The sequence below is a fragment of the Cucurbita pepo genome, chromosome 3, assembly GCF_057944985.1.
Source record: "Cucurbita pepo subsp. pepo isolate OVF chromosome 3, ASM5794498v1, whole genome shotgun sequence".
Taxonomy (NCBI): domain Eukaryota; kingdom Viridiplantae; phylum Streptophyta; class Magnoliopsida; order Cucurbitales; family Cucurbitaceae; genus Cucurbita; species Cucurbita pepo.
In genome coordinates, this window is record NC_141800.1 from 17,621,509 (window position 1) to 17,636,969 (window position 15,461).

The 15,461-nt window shown below is 31.6% G+C and overlaps 2 protein-coding genes across 2 annotated transcripts; both read right to left on the bottom strand.

Annotated features, from left to right (window-relative positions):
* Positions 1-614: 614 nt before the first annotated feature.
* Positions 615-1,800, bottom strand: LOC111791583 (AT-hook motif nuclear-localized protein 23-like). The gene is made up of 2 exons (XM_023672974.2): positions 1,228-1,800; positions 615-1,102 (listed from the first exon to the last, which is right to left on the bottom strand). Exons 1-2 carry the CDS (start codon positions 1,644-1,646, stop codon positions 742-744), a joined length of 780 nt encoding a protein of 259 aa, XP_023528742.2. The 5' UTR covers positions 1,647-1,800; the 3' UTR covers positions 615-741.
* Positions 1,801-8,261: 6,461 nt separating this feature from the next.
* On the bottom strand, positions 8,262-9,614 carry LOC111790069 (cyclin-U4-1). Its single transcript, XM_023670864.2, has 2 exons — positions 9,165-9,614; positions 8,262-8,938 (listed from the first exon to the last, which is right to left on the bottom strand). Exons 1-2 carry the CDS (start codon positions 9,503-9,505, stop codon positions 8,647-8,649), a joined length of 633 nt encoding a protein of 210 aa, XP_023526632.2. The 5' UTR covers positions 9,506-9,614; the 3' UTR covers positions 8,262-8,646.
* Between the last annotated feature and the right edge of the window lie 5,847 nt (positions 9,615-15,461).

Here is a 15,461-nt window from a genome sequence, read left to right on the forward strand (position 1 = left end):
ATGCAAATGTTGATCATGTTAGTGATTTACCAAGTTATTGGCACGACTAAGTTTAGAGTATGACTCTGATATCAAGTTAGATGAACAGGACTCTCCACAATGATATGATATTGTCCACTTTGAGCAGGACTCTCCACAATGATATGATATTGTCCACTTTGAGCATAAGCTCTTGTGGCTTTGATTTGGGTTTTTTCAAAAAGCCTCGTACCAATTAAAAGAGTATTCCTTGATTATAAACTCATGATCATTCCCTAAATTAGCCGATGTGGGACTTTCATCATCCAACAGATCATTCGATATTCCCGTTAAATTAAATTAAAAAAAAAAAAACTAATGAGGACTATATTCAAAATCAAATCAATTTTAATGGTAGAATAAAAGAATACTGAAAATTCTAATAAAAAGAATTGAAATTCATTTTTTTTTATTAAATTTTAAAAATTCAAAAAAAAAAAGCTTTTATTTTCAAAAACCAATTGGATTTGAACTATATTGAAATAATAATAATTATTATTCTTGTAATTAAAGTGATTATTGGTCAAAATTATAGCTAGATCGAATCAAACACACTCTTAGGAATCAGAAAATTAACGAAAGTTACAAAAAAAAAAAAAAAAAAAAAAAAAAAAGGTTTTTTGTACCAAAGTTTCAAGACAATAAAATTAGCATTAATCTAACAAATTATTATCAATTCCCCTAACCTTTTTTTTTTTTTTTCTCTTTTGGCAATCTTGAAGCTCAATAAGATGCTCCCCCACCGGAGTTCCATCCCTCCACCGGCAGCTGATTTTGATTCCCCGGCATGTTCAATGGCAGATTAAGGAACGGCAACCCCGCCGACGGGTCGGGAAACGGGTTGCTAAGGCTCCCTCCACCACCACCGTTGGACGGTTCCTCCTCATCCAACGGCAGCCTCTCGTACGCAACATTCGTAAACGACGACACAATAACAGTCACCGGTCCAGAAGCAATCAAAGAGCCAGCAACATTCCCTCCCACAATCTGCCCTTGTCCACCGCCAAGGAAGATACTCAAACTCGTCGCTCCTGGCGGAGCCGGCGGCGGCAAAAACGATCCCGACAAAGACAATATCTCAAACCTGAAAATCAAAAATTAAAAATTAAAAATTAAAAATAAAAACCCCAATAACCAACTTTCAAATAAAACCCTAATCATAATCAATTAAAAAAAATTAAATTAAATTCGGTTGTAATTTATCAGAACCTTCCGGGAAGCGTGAGAACGGCGCCGCCGGACGCGGGTTGCCGTAAAGTAACGTTGGTGACGACGCCGGTGCCGCTCAAGATGCAGATCCCCCGTTGGCGTTTCCGGGCATAAGTAGCCACCGAGTCAAACACATCGCAACCGGTGTTGACTTCCAAGATGTGTGCACGAAGGGTGTTAGCGCTTTCTCTGGTAATAATAACCGGTGGTTTCGGTTTATTTTTAGACCCAGGGGGTCGACCTCTCGACCGCCGGGCCACGATTTCGCCACCAGAGTTCGGTTGGTGCTCATCATCAAGGCCGTGGAACTGGTCGGGACCGTCGTCTCCGTCCGGCGGCCGCTGCAAGTGGAGATCCACGGAACGGTGCTGAAGTTGATGGACAAAGTTAGAAGCAGAGCCCAAATCTAAGCCCGCCATGAACAGATTAAAAAGAAGGAAAATAAATTAATAATTATAATAAAAATAGAAAAATCTTATAATTTCTAAACAGTGAAATTAAAATTAAGAAAGGGAAAGAAGAAGCGAAGCTGAAGAAGGAGAGAGAGAATGATGAAGAAGACGATGAAGAAGAAGAAGCAAATGCAGCGATTCCCACGAACAATAAATTTTTATTTAAATATAAAAAGAGAGAGACTTTCTTTTATTTTTTATTTTTTTAATTCGTTATTTTATATTTTAAAACATTTAAATGTTTTCCTACTCATTTAATTCAATGGAAATTATTTTATTTTTGGTCTCCATTATATTTTATGCATATTTAAAATAATTATCTAATTTTTTATTATAAATTAAATACATTTTAACCTTATTATATATATTATGGGAGCAATTAATAGTGGAGTATTGGATAGTGCTGTCTGTACGGTCACTTGAAAATTACAATAATCACATATTAGAAGGGTTTGAGATTATTTAAATAATTTTATTATTTTATAGTTATGATTAAAATAATTTTATTATTTTTATAATTATGATTAAAATATTTTTACGATCTAAATGAAGCATTTCTTATAACAGTGCAGAAATCTCTCCCTAACCTACGCGTTTTAAAATAATGACCAACAGTGATACATAATGGGTTAAATCAAACCGTGTCTGTTAGCAGTGAATTTGAGCTGTCACAAGTGGTGAAAGAAATATAATGCATTTTAAAATCGTGGATTAATAATTTTTTAATGAACTTTATATAAGTTTGGGTTGGTTTGATTTGTGTACTCATTGAATTGAAATCTAAAATAGATTCATGAAAATAATAAAGAATGTAATGTTGTAAGACATGATTATGAAGGATGGGAATATATAAATCTAGAATTAAATAAAATAACATATTAATTAAAAATGTTAAGTTAAATTAATATTATTATGGTTAATATATGCTTTATAATTAGCTAAGTAAAGTACTACGTTTCCTTCATTAAGTAATTAATTAAGAGGAAGGATATATAATTATTAGGTGCTTGAAAAAGGTGACAAGTTCAAAGTGGATTAAGCTATGTACGGTAGTAGGAGTAAATTATAATTTAACTTATGATAATTTTTTTAATGCGACTTTACAATATTTTAAGAAAAATTAGTGAATTAATTAAATATTTGTTGAGATTGTGAACTAATTAATTTTTAAAATATAATAAAATAAAATAAAGTGCCTTTTTAAGATTTAGACATAGGTAGATTTTATATGATATGATTAAATTTTAATTAGGGGGTGAATTAATTTGTTATATTAATATTTAATTGTTAGTCTAATCAAAATGATAATATTAAAAATAAATATTATGTGAATTAATTTTACTGTTCCTAATTAGAATAAAGGTGAGCATACACACCTAAGTGCTTTTCTAAATATTCCTTTTAATAAATTAATAATATATAACCCATAATGCCAATGAAGGTTGATTTATTTAAATTAATATATGGTATCATTTTTAATCTTAATTTAATAATATCATTTTGACTCGTTGATTTTATGTTATATTTATCGGTGGAAAATTGTAAGGTTTCACATTTAAAAACTTTATTTATTTAAGACCGTTATTTTCATGTATATTTTTATCGAGATTCACAAACTTGCTCATGAAATCTTGAGATATAAACAGCAAAACCTGATCTGAACGGGAAGATGCATACTTCTATACAAATGATGCATGGTGAGGAAGATTTAGGAGAACGAGACGAGGGGTTGCATGTTTTTTTCTTTCGATATTTTTACTTGAAAAATGTTCTATTTCCTTTACCTTAGTACTTAGGGTCGGGTTGTCGAAAGCATTTGAAAAAGAGGAATGAAGGAAGAGTTTTGGAGACAAAAATAATAATAATAAATAAGGTTTTGGTGGGACCCAATGGTGTGGATGAAGCTTTTTACTTTGGTCATGTTTCGACCCCTCAGCAACCCAAAAGGGCAGTTTTGGTTAATGAGATAGGCACCATTGTCACGTGCTGCGTCGTCGTTTTGTTGTTATCTCATAGATAGGGTGTCAATTTACAAATATACCCTCAAAGTTCTAACCTTGGTTTTATCGGTCAATTTCTTGATCTACTTTGAAATGAAATTGAGCAAGAGATCCATAATTTTATGTTTAAAATATTATTTTATAATATAATATTCGTATTAACCAATATTTTTAACTTAAAAATTACCTAGTTACCTATTCAATAAATAAATCTACTTGTGTTATAATCTAACATCACTCGAATTATTAATTAAAATATTTACTTCAAAATTTTACTTATTAAAAGATAGGATGTTTTTTTTTTTTTTTTACAATTTTAATTTTGGAAGACGTAGACTTAGTCTTATTCTTATCTTTCCATATGTATATTTTAAATTATCTTCATTTTTAGTCTAATAGAATATTTTAATTGAAAAAAATTTGGACTTCCAACTCATCTTAACTCATACTAGTGATTAGTTCTCGTGAATATTAAATTGTAGGGTTTCGTTGTTAGTCTTTCTTCGCCCGTTTTACTGTGTCTCCTCTTCATTAATTGATAATTGCTCGATGCATCATTATCATCGTTACCTCTTGATGCGTCAATCCTTATAACTGTTACCTCCTTTCACTCTTTTCCGTCCCTTTTCAGGTATTTTTCGAATAGTTATCATTGTCGTGTAGCTCATCGTCACATTTCGCTTCTACTTCAATCGTCGCACTCAATTAGGTGAGCCCAAAAAAACCCATTTGAGGAATTGACCGATTTAAACTTTTTGGATTCATAAAAATAATTAAAATAAATAAACTCAATTATTATGTAAAGACAACGAAATTGTCGTTTCGTTCCTAATCTACTGTTCAATAATTTGCTTAAAGTAACACAAATATAATAAATAAAATAATTTCTCATAAAAACATGAAATCAATGGAAAATAAAATAATTAAAAAAATTATTTTCATAATGGGACCCCAAATTTAATTATTTACAACTTTATCTATTGACAGATCTAAAATGTGGGCAACGTGCAAAGCTATTGTACTTACTTTTTGACAAAACAAGAATTTCCCAACTTTGTCACTCCAAGGACGGATCTAATTATGGTTTGTTTAAATATTTATATTTGCTTCCTTAAATTTATTTTAAATTACCTTATATTTTTTTCTTCTTGGGAACCAATCCCTGTGCCCCACCCACGGAAGCAAAGCAACCGTGTTTCACTGTACATTACCTTTTATTTTTTACGTCATTTTTTTATTTTTCATTTTTTTAATTATATAATCAGTTATTATAATTTTTATAATAATATAATATTATGTTATAAATTAATACATGTAATAGCCCAAACTCATCACATGTACTGTCCGTTTTAATTCGTCATCACGTCTTCGTTTCTTCGTTTCTCTCTCCAACCAATGTGAGAATCTCACAATCCACCCCCCTTGGAGGCCAGCGTCCTCGTTGACACAACACTCGATGTCTGGCTCTGATACTATTTGTAACCGTCTAAGCTCACCGCTTCTTTCCCCTCTCTAACTAATGTGGGATCTCACAATTCACTCCCATTTGAGCTCAGAGTTTATTTTGTTGAGATATAATATTTGAAGAATATATTATTAATATTATTTTCTTTATGATTTGATTTATAATATATTTTATTTTATTACGAATATTTAATTAGTTTATATTTTTCTTATTTGTAGGTATTAGTTGCTATCTTGTAACCTATTTAAAGCTTATGAATGTCAATGAAAATATATCTTCTATCTCAATTATATTTCTCATTCTTAACATTGTATTAGAGCATTGATCTTGGTATTCTTAAATATCAAAATTTCCTCTTGAGTTAGATTTGGTATCCGAGCCAAAGCCAAACCCTAACTCAATTAGGGAAGCCTTTACAACCGCAGTTCATCAACTAACTCAATCAGTGAAGTCTTTACAGCCGCCGATCATCCAATAATACATTATAAGCATCTTCGAATTTCTCACTAAGCTCAAAGGTGGCATATTCAAGATGTTCGTATTTTCTTCTTCTTATTTTTATTTTTTAAAAGATATAATAAATAGTCAAAGCTCAAAGGTGGCATATTCAAGCCTTTGCTTATATTTCTCATTCTTAACATATTTGTAAATAGTCAAAGCTTACCGCTAGCAGAAATTGTCCATTTTAACCTGTTACGTATTACTGTTAACTTCACGGCTATAAAACGTGCCAATTAGATTGATGTTTTCACACTCTTGTAAAAAATATTTTGTTACTCTGACCGACATGAGATCTTACTGCATACCCATTAAATTAAAATTTGAAAAAACTTAAAAGATACCCATTACACAAAGTTTTGGATTTGGACTGTTGGACACCCAATAATTATAAATTAATTAAACTTATTAAATAATAATATTATCAATTAATTAATGAATTAAAAAGCAATTAGGGACAAGTGGAGGGTGACGACTTGCGCAAATCAACCATCGCGTTTCATTTGCATTTCCTTGTCGTTTCCGCCGTATTTATTTAATCCAAAATTCCCTTTCATCCGCCAATCAAATTGGACCTTCTCTGGACTTGAGAAACTTATTAATTCTGCTTTACCCGTAAATTGAATTGCGGTCGACCCCGCCATTTTTCTTTATTATTTAATTTTAATTCCGGTGCTTTTCATTTTAAACAAAGTTGTAGATTAATTAATTAATTAATTAATTTGTTTTCGTAATATATTATGATAAAGCAATTGATTGTTTTATTGTTTTTAATTCAAGTTGGCTGCAGACCAGACACCCCCTCGAGTTTCACATTATTATTATATTTTATATTCTCCAATATGAACGTCTTTAATTTATATTTAAATATTATCCGTCCTATTTTTGTTTTTTTCTTTCTGTAAGATTGGAGAGTAAAACGAAAACTTCTTCCTACTAGACGCGTTTTAAAATAATGAAACTGACGACGATACATAACGAACAAAAGTTGATAATATCTATTAGGGTGAGTCAACAAAGACGATAAACTCATAAGGAAGGTGGATTGTGAGATCCCACGTCTGTTAGAGACAGAAACGAAGCATTACTTTTAAAACTACGAGACTGACAGTAATACGTAACGAGTTAAAATAGACAATATCTACCGAGGCGGACTTGACCTGATATTTTTTTTTAGTAATTATAAAGGGATAAATTTTCATAAAAGTTACCTTGTCGGTTGAGTTGATTTAAGTGACCAAAATTTGATATAATTGTATGGGAGTTGTCTTCCAAAGAACTTTCTGAAAATTGACAGTTTTAACTGCAGTTTTAAATAATGTGAAAATTGACTATTTTTACTGCTTTTTAATTCTACAATTTTAACTGCTTTTTCTAATTAATGTTGAAAATTGACCGTCTTTCAGCGCTACAATATTTATTTGTTTATTTATTCAGGTTAGTTTTTTCAGTTTAAAAAGAAAATCAGATAATAATAATAATAATAATAATAATAATAATAATAATAATAAATCTCTCCGGATCCAATGGGCCCAAATGAGTTCGTACGAAAGAAGGCCCATAGGCCCATGAAATTGAGTTTGATCTCAAAACAATCCGGACCGCAATTATCGAGCGGTTTAGCAAGATAAATGTCAATAATTAAATAGTGCGAAAAATAGCAAAAATATAATAATAATAATAATAATAATAATAATAATAATTGAAGTGTAGGGGAGATCAATTTTAGAGCATTAAATAAAAAATAGAAATAACATTAATACATAAAATTCAGAAAAAATTACGATGTCTCTCGGTAAAATGTGATAATACCTTTTTATTCGGGCGTCGCATATTATAATGCTAAAATTAAATTTAACAATTTATAAAATATCGTAAATTGAAATGGAATTAATGATATTAGGGAAGAACACTTCACAACCACATATGTGAAGACAACTACCAATGAGTTGGAGGCATGTTGTATCTTTCTTCCATGTTGGTTCATGTCCATGAATGCACATGTTCTTTGTTCCTTTTAGGGACAACTCTCAATCATGACAATTTATTTTAATACCTACAAACAATTTTATATTTTTCTTTTTTAGTTTTATAAAAATTCATAATATGGTAAAAAAAAAAATTCAAATTTATGTTATTTTCATTAAATATATATATATATTAGTAAAAGATTGTAAAAAGTAAAAAGTAAAAAATTAATTTTATATTCTAAATAGTGATTTCAAAATATAATATTTTTGTTCCCGTTCATCACCACTATGTTTCATATCCCAATTTTCATTAAAAAAAATTATAATAAATTTATATTACAACCGTAATTTTGAAATATTTGTAAAAAGTAAAAAGTAAAAAGGGTAATGTTGTAATTTTAAAATATAAATATTTTTAAAATAAATTTCATGAGTATTTTTGTTCCCGTTCATCACCACTAAGTTTCATATCCCAATTTTCATAAAAAAAAATTCTAATAAATTTATATTACAACCGTAATTTTGAAATATTTGTAAAAAGTAAAAGGGTAATATTGTAATTTTTAAAATAAATTTCATGAGTTTTTTTTTTTTTTTTTTTTTTTTTTTTTTAAATTTTAATTATCAACTCAAAACCAGAGACTTCGAGTGTTCAATAACCATACCATTTCCATCAAAACGCTGCAAAATCTTTAAAAACGCCAAAAGAATCTAATCTGTACACAATTTGAAACCCAAGAACCCACAAACAGAACAGAAACAGATCAGAAACAGATCAGATCAGAAACAGAACAAAGATCTGACGATCATGAAAGGGCGAGGACCCAAATCAGCCATAGCCAAAATTGCAAAGCTGTGTTGGTGTGTGTATGTGTGAGAGATACCCCTACATTACAGGCTCATCCAGTCAGAGGCTGAATATTACTATCTAATCAGGCAAACAACAGAACCAATTCATGCTTTTGAAACCTGGGTTTTGCTCCATTTGAGCTGAATTCTTCAAAGTTTGAATCCAAATTCGTGTTGGAATTTGTTCAAACAGCTGCAAGTTGTTGCTTCGTAAGGGAAGCTTCATCTTCATCAAAACAGAAGTGGGATTTCAAAGCTCTTGCTGAACTAAGCAGCTCTGATTTTGAAGAAGCAGCGCTCATTAAAGGAGGCTGCAGCAGAAGCATCTGTCTTTGAAGATATGAGTAATAAGAATGGAACGTGGTGGGAGTGACATTCAAACGAAACCCCAAACCAAACAGAAAATCCACTTCAAGAAAGTTCATTTCAATTGTGCTGATCCCTCCCACCTTTGCATAATATGCATTGTTATAGCACCTGAAAAGAATTCCACTACATATTTCAGTAAAATTCAACTCAAATTCCCCAAATTCTTAAACAGAGTTCATTCAGGCATTTCATCAAACACTTGGCAGGCAAACTCAAAAATGCCCCAAATTCTTAAACAGAGTTCATTGAGGCATTTCATCAAACATTTGGCAGGCAAACTCAAAAATGCCCCAAATATTCAAAAAAATCCCTGTCAAACAGATTAGAAACTCACGTATCATCCATAAATTTAGCAGCAATAAGAACGCTGGTGATGAGCAAGCGATGAACATTGAAGGAATTGATGGGGAAGGAGGGTTGTCTTTGAACGAAGCGATCGAGATAAACGTAGGCAATGACGAAGCAACAGGGGCTGCAATTGGCGTACTTCAAGATTCTGTCTAAGTAGCTTTGGATGGAAATGGTGGGGCGAGTTAAGCCATGGAAGGCTGAGATTTTGTGGGGTTGAAGATGAACAGAGAGGCTTCGATCATTGGATTCGGCCACTCGTTGGAGGAGACAAGAGAGGAAATCGATCAGCTTCGCCATGACAGTTGGGTCCTCTAGCTCCGCCATTGACAAGCAATCAAGCAAGCTTCAAAGCTTTTTCGTTTTTCTTTTTTGTTATTTTTACTCCAATTTGGGAATGCATGGTTTTTATATATATACTACAACGGAGGAAGTAAGCGCTAATGGAAGATGTTTATTTATTTGGAGTATATAGGATTTAAAAGTTTAATTTATTAGTTTTTCCTTTTAAAAAAATGACAAAAAAAAAAAAAAAAAAATAATAATAATAATTTATTTATTTATTTAATGACCGAAAAGGACACAAGAACTCGAACATGGACATCTTTGTCCCCTTCGGTGGGGTTGAGTTTATTTTATTTTATTTTTAAAATAAATAAATAATTTATTTTTTGAAATATGAAGAGAGGGATTTTGAGTTGGGTTAATGATGTTTTGAATTCAAATTCATAATTAGAGAAGGTGTGAAGTTGACTTAGACTCGTTTCTTTCAAAATTAATGATTTATTTTTTAATTTCTTTATTTCATTTTTTAAATAATAATAATAAAAAAATAGATTTTATTTATTTTTAAAAAATAATTTTAAAAAATAAAAGATGATGACGTCATTATTATTATTATTATTATTTTAAAATTTTAAAAAATGGCATTTAAAAAAAAAAAAAAAAAAGAAAGTGATGGGCAATTGGGTAAAACCCTAAGCATCATGTGAATACATGTGCAATATGGATTTGCTATGTTCATCCAAAGCATAAGCATATGCTGTTGCTTTTGGTCCAAACATTCAAAGATTTAGCTTTGATGGGTTGGATTTTCAAATTAGGTAATACAAAATTCAATATCTTATTTTAATTATATAATCTGATATGTTATCTATATATATAACGGACAAAAACATATAATATCTGCTATGCTAGTGATAGCTTAAGCTGTTACAAATGATATCAGAGCTTGATACTAGGCGGTGTGCCAGCGAGGATGATGGCCCCCAAGAGGGGTGGATTGTGACATACCGTTACAAATGGTATTAGAGCCAGACACGGGACGGTGTGCTAGCAAAGATGTTGATACCCAAAGAGGGTAGATTGTGAGATCCTACATTGGTTTGAGAGAGGAACGAAACATTCTTATAAGAGTGTTGAAAATTGAGCACAATACGTAATGAGCTAAAACGAACAATATCTACTAGCAGTGGACTCGGGCTGGGTTGTTACTTATATTCATTTTAATAATATGATTTTTTTTTTTTTACAACCCAAATTAGTAAAATTAAAATGTTAAAAACAAGTTGGAATTGGTTGTATTGATTCCATTTTGCAGTTGGCAAAGCTGGTTCCAACTTGAAGATGCAACTTTTCACAAGGGCTTGAGCTGTTGATGCTTGAAAATCATCTCATATATATATATATATATATATTCTTTTATTTTTATATTAAAGAAAATGAAACTTTTTTATTTTATTATATGATTTTAAACAATTAATATTCTTTATATTAATATATTCACTTGAATATGTGTAATGGTAAGTTTCAGAACTAAAGTGAAAATAATTTTACAAAAGGGTCAAAAATCAATATTTTGAAAATTTGGGGGTCAAAATAGAAAAATATGGAAATTTAATCCTATATATATTTTTCTCTTAAAAACGCACTTTTCAAATGCTTCGCGACTTCGTTATTCAGGAGAACTACGCGGCAACGTTGGAAGCGCGCGCTCTACTTTGCCAGAAGGCGGTTTCTGAAACCAAGCTCTGCTTCCATCAGTCGACGAGGTATCATCGGCCTTCGACATTGTCGTGATGTTTATTGCATTCTGTTTCTTCGTTTTCTTGTTTGAGTTTTCTTCTCTACCGTTTATTTAATCCGACGCTTTAATTGGATCTTTATTTTGACGAAATATTCTTCTCGTTTTGAAATCGATCGCGTTTTCGGTTTGTTTCTGATTTTCGCTTCGTTCTTCGGCTCTCGTGATTGAAGACGAAGGTATTGTGTTAGCTTTGTGATTTCTGTCTGTCTGTCTCTCTCTCTCGCTCGCTCGATCTTCAGTTTCTCAAATCTTCTGCTGTAAATGAAGTCGTAGGTTTTCTCTGAGCAGGAAATCTTCTTACGTACATTCTTGATATATAACTTACATAATGAAGAAATGAACTGAAATGAGTTGAAATCCTTCGTAGTTGGATAACGAAGGTACTGTGCTCGCAGCGCGATTTTTCGTATGTGTCTCTTTCGCTCGCTAGAATTCTCTAAGTTCTTAAATCTTCTGCAGTAACTATAGTATTAGGTTTTCTCTAGAAGGAAATGTTCTCATGCACTGTCTCGATGTGGTAAATTACATTATGAAGTATTAAATTTAATTGGAAACAGGCTTTTAAATTTGAAGTTAATCATCCACAAATGGAAATTGAAAGTACTGCTCTAGCTGTTGGATTTTACTTATGTTTTCTCTATCGCAGTTTCCAGTTTTTTGAAGCTTCTACTGTAATTGAAGCTGTAGGTTTTCTCTGAACAGGAAATATTCTTACGAATTTTCTTGAAAAGATTAATTACATTTTGAAGAACTTGTAAGTTGATATTCTTTTGCTGACATAAGAAGAAACTCTTCGTCTTGGATCTGTTTTGAGTGTCTAAGATCTGGTTTCCTGACATAAGAACTCAAGTAATTGTCTGCTACATTGAGACTGTTTGATACTCATTGTCACCTCCGAGATCCAAAAATATTTGATAATGTCTCATTTAATTACTGAAAGAACTCCTGGCTGGCTTGAAAAACTTAAGAAATTTTTGAAGCTGTACCAAAGGCAACAGTCGGAGAGGTTGGTATTTGTAGCCAAACCTGTATCCTTGAAGATCAATTTTAGCTTTAGATATTTTATTAGGAAGTAAGTTCTAAATTTCATTTTTAGATAAAATACGGAAAAAAACAGAGAAGAAATTGAGAATCAGATGAATTCGTTTCTAGATAATTATTTTATTCTTCTAGCAATATTCCTGGAATCATCTTAAGAGCATGTTTTGTGGCGGTTTCCGAAGTTATTAATCCATCGTCGTTGACTATTATTCTGACTGAACAAAGTAACCGATACTTATACTGAACCTTTGTTGCTTATCCATGTTACTAGTGCCTTCTCCTTCTTGAACTTGGATATTCTTGTGTGTGTACGTAAAATAGAAGATATATGCATACAAAACAAGAATATGCGAGTACAAACGATGGTGGATTGGAATATTCTTCCTAAAGCCAGTTGGTCAGAATAATTTCATCCTGTTGGCTTGTATAACTGAAAAGTCGTAAAAACATCTATCTAGAATACACCATCTGAAAGAATGAAGCACACCAAATCCTTTATAGCTTCATCATGAATTTTTCCAGGTGCCCTCGGATAGGATTTTGTTGGAGACTGATGCACCCTATGCACTTCCCAAGTCAAAGTTAGACTCTCTCTATTTGGTTGAAGGCGATCCTTCCCTTCCTGAATGTCTCAAGACCCAAGAACAATCTGCGCAAACAGGCTCACAACAAAGTACATTCGTTGTTCTTTTACAGATGCATCAATGCTGCCGAAAGTGATTCTCAATCACCCAGCAGACATCCAAAATGTACTTCACTGAATCTTGTATTCAGCTGGTTGATGGATGTTCATGTTCGTCTAATATCATTAAAAAATAAAAAGTGAAAGGAGCATCTATTGTTGGCTTAACAACTTGGCAAACCATGGTTCATTATATGAACAAGCTTCTTAACAGCTCTCTGCCGATCATTTATCGCATTTTATAATCTGCAATATCAGCTTGTAATACTGGCAAAACCTATATGTATAAGCTCTCTTGCTCTTTAGCAAGAATGGGGATAGAGCTGGCCCTGTTTGGTTTCTTAAATTAAAAGTCCGTATCTCTAGTCTTGACTTAGTTCATTTTCCTTTTTTTTTTATTTTAAAGTATTACATTCTTGTCCTTGATTATGTTGCATCTTTATTGGACATCAGTAAAGAAGAACTTGCTGCATTGAATTATGGAAATGTGGCGCATTTATTCTCTTTCAAAGGTCTACAAACTTCTCGGGGAAGAGTCCAAATATTTAGGTGATGTTTTTAACAACTCAATAATTCCCCTTATTGTTCCCATCTCACTAACATGTAGCTTACTATCTAGCAATGAACAGTTCAATCTGGAGCTGTAAGGTCATCAGATGAGCTAAGAGATGAGCAGACGCCAGGTAATTTCTTTGCTGAAGTCTACCTCTCCTTTTCCCTCTCCCTCCCCTAGAAGCATAATTTTCTGTACTTGTGTAAAGACGTAAATGCATTTAGGACAGGCTTGTGATGTGGTCGGGCAAAAGTTCATCTCCTGTATATATGCATATATAATCCTTCATTGAAAGAATTAATTCTCACTATAATTAAAATGAAGGAAAGAAAATTTATATTCACTGTTTTTGTTCTATCAACATGGAAACTCCATCGCTATGCACAGCAAAAAGATTTTGATCATTATTTGGTAACTTTTGTTTAATGCTATTGCCGTTTATATTTAGTTGCTTATTCAGTAGGTTTTACCTTTTAATATTTAGTGGCATTGTTGAGTATAAGTGACTAAAATCTAGAGGCTCTCTGCACTTACGTTGTAAGATTGGAAAAAAACAAAAAAGAAGAGAATAATTTAGAGGATTTCATTTATTTTAATAAAACACAGTAGGGTCCAACATCCAGAATATATAAAAACTAGCCACCAGCCTGTTGAGTACATACTATCCCTTATATGACTGATTTGGCTTCATTCCCTAGAACAATATTTGCAAAAAGTAATAAGGTTTATGGCTCTCAATTTACTAATGATCCACAACCTAAAAAACATTGTAGTAAACTAGGTTATGTAGAGCCTTATCTGGACTGAAAGTGACCGAAACTTAAGGCCTAATGACGGCAAAAGATAAGAAAAACATAAGAAGGAACCCTAATTTTGGTTACATCAAGAGCCAATAGCAAAATTGTTAAACTATAGATTTAATCCTTAAAATACTTTTATATTTATGTTTAGTAGGCTTCTTTTAACTTTTAATTTTAAATCTAATACATCCATAGCATGTTCTAACATTTTGTGAAGTTAACTACTCTATTAATCATAAAATTATTGTGACTAGTTATACACCAAATTGAAAGTTTATGGCCCTCTTCTAATACGAAATCAAAATTTTAGGGAATTAGTAAAATACTTTTTTAAATTTGAAGACTTATTTGAACATAATAAAAAAAAATTTTTAATGGAGTAGAATAAAACTTGTAATTTAAGGGGTAGAATACTGAAGAACCAAAAAAGTAACACAAAGTTACCAAATAAAAATATTCTTTGTTGGCCACAATGAGGAGCCCGTGGTAACATGTCCATTTTTTTTACTCTCCCAAAGATGTTTCTCATGTTAGGATCCGTTAATTTTATATATTTCATCTATGCCTCAATTAGGATAGTCGATAGATCAAATTTTTTTTTCTTTTCTCATTGATAGTAAACCTCAATCAATCAAACATTCTTTCTTTTTCATAATAAAAAAGTGGTTCTTTTTCCATTCTCATCATTTTCTCATATTCTTGATTTCTTGTTTGTTTATTGAATTGAGTGCAATATCAAAACTATAGCGTGTATGTATGTATGTATTTTTTTTCTTTTTGAAGTTCTTGACGTGATTGAATTGAACACTTGTTAGTTGCTCAAATATATTCTTGATTCTATACTCTTGTGTGTTTATTGAGTTGTATGCGATATCAAAGCGATAGCATGTATGTGTGTGTTTTTTCTCTTTTGGGAGTTCTTGATGGCTATTGAATTGAGCACTTGTTAGTTGCCAATATGCTTCACTATTTGTGAATTTCCGTTAGTCTCCTTTTTTTAGTTGGTTCAATTTCTTCGGTTAGCATCTACTAAGCATGCAGAAATCGGAGTATACACTTAGCTATGAATTTTGAACGATCAGCCCCACATTTCGATTGGACTTTCAGGTATGTGGTTGTTT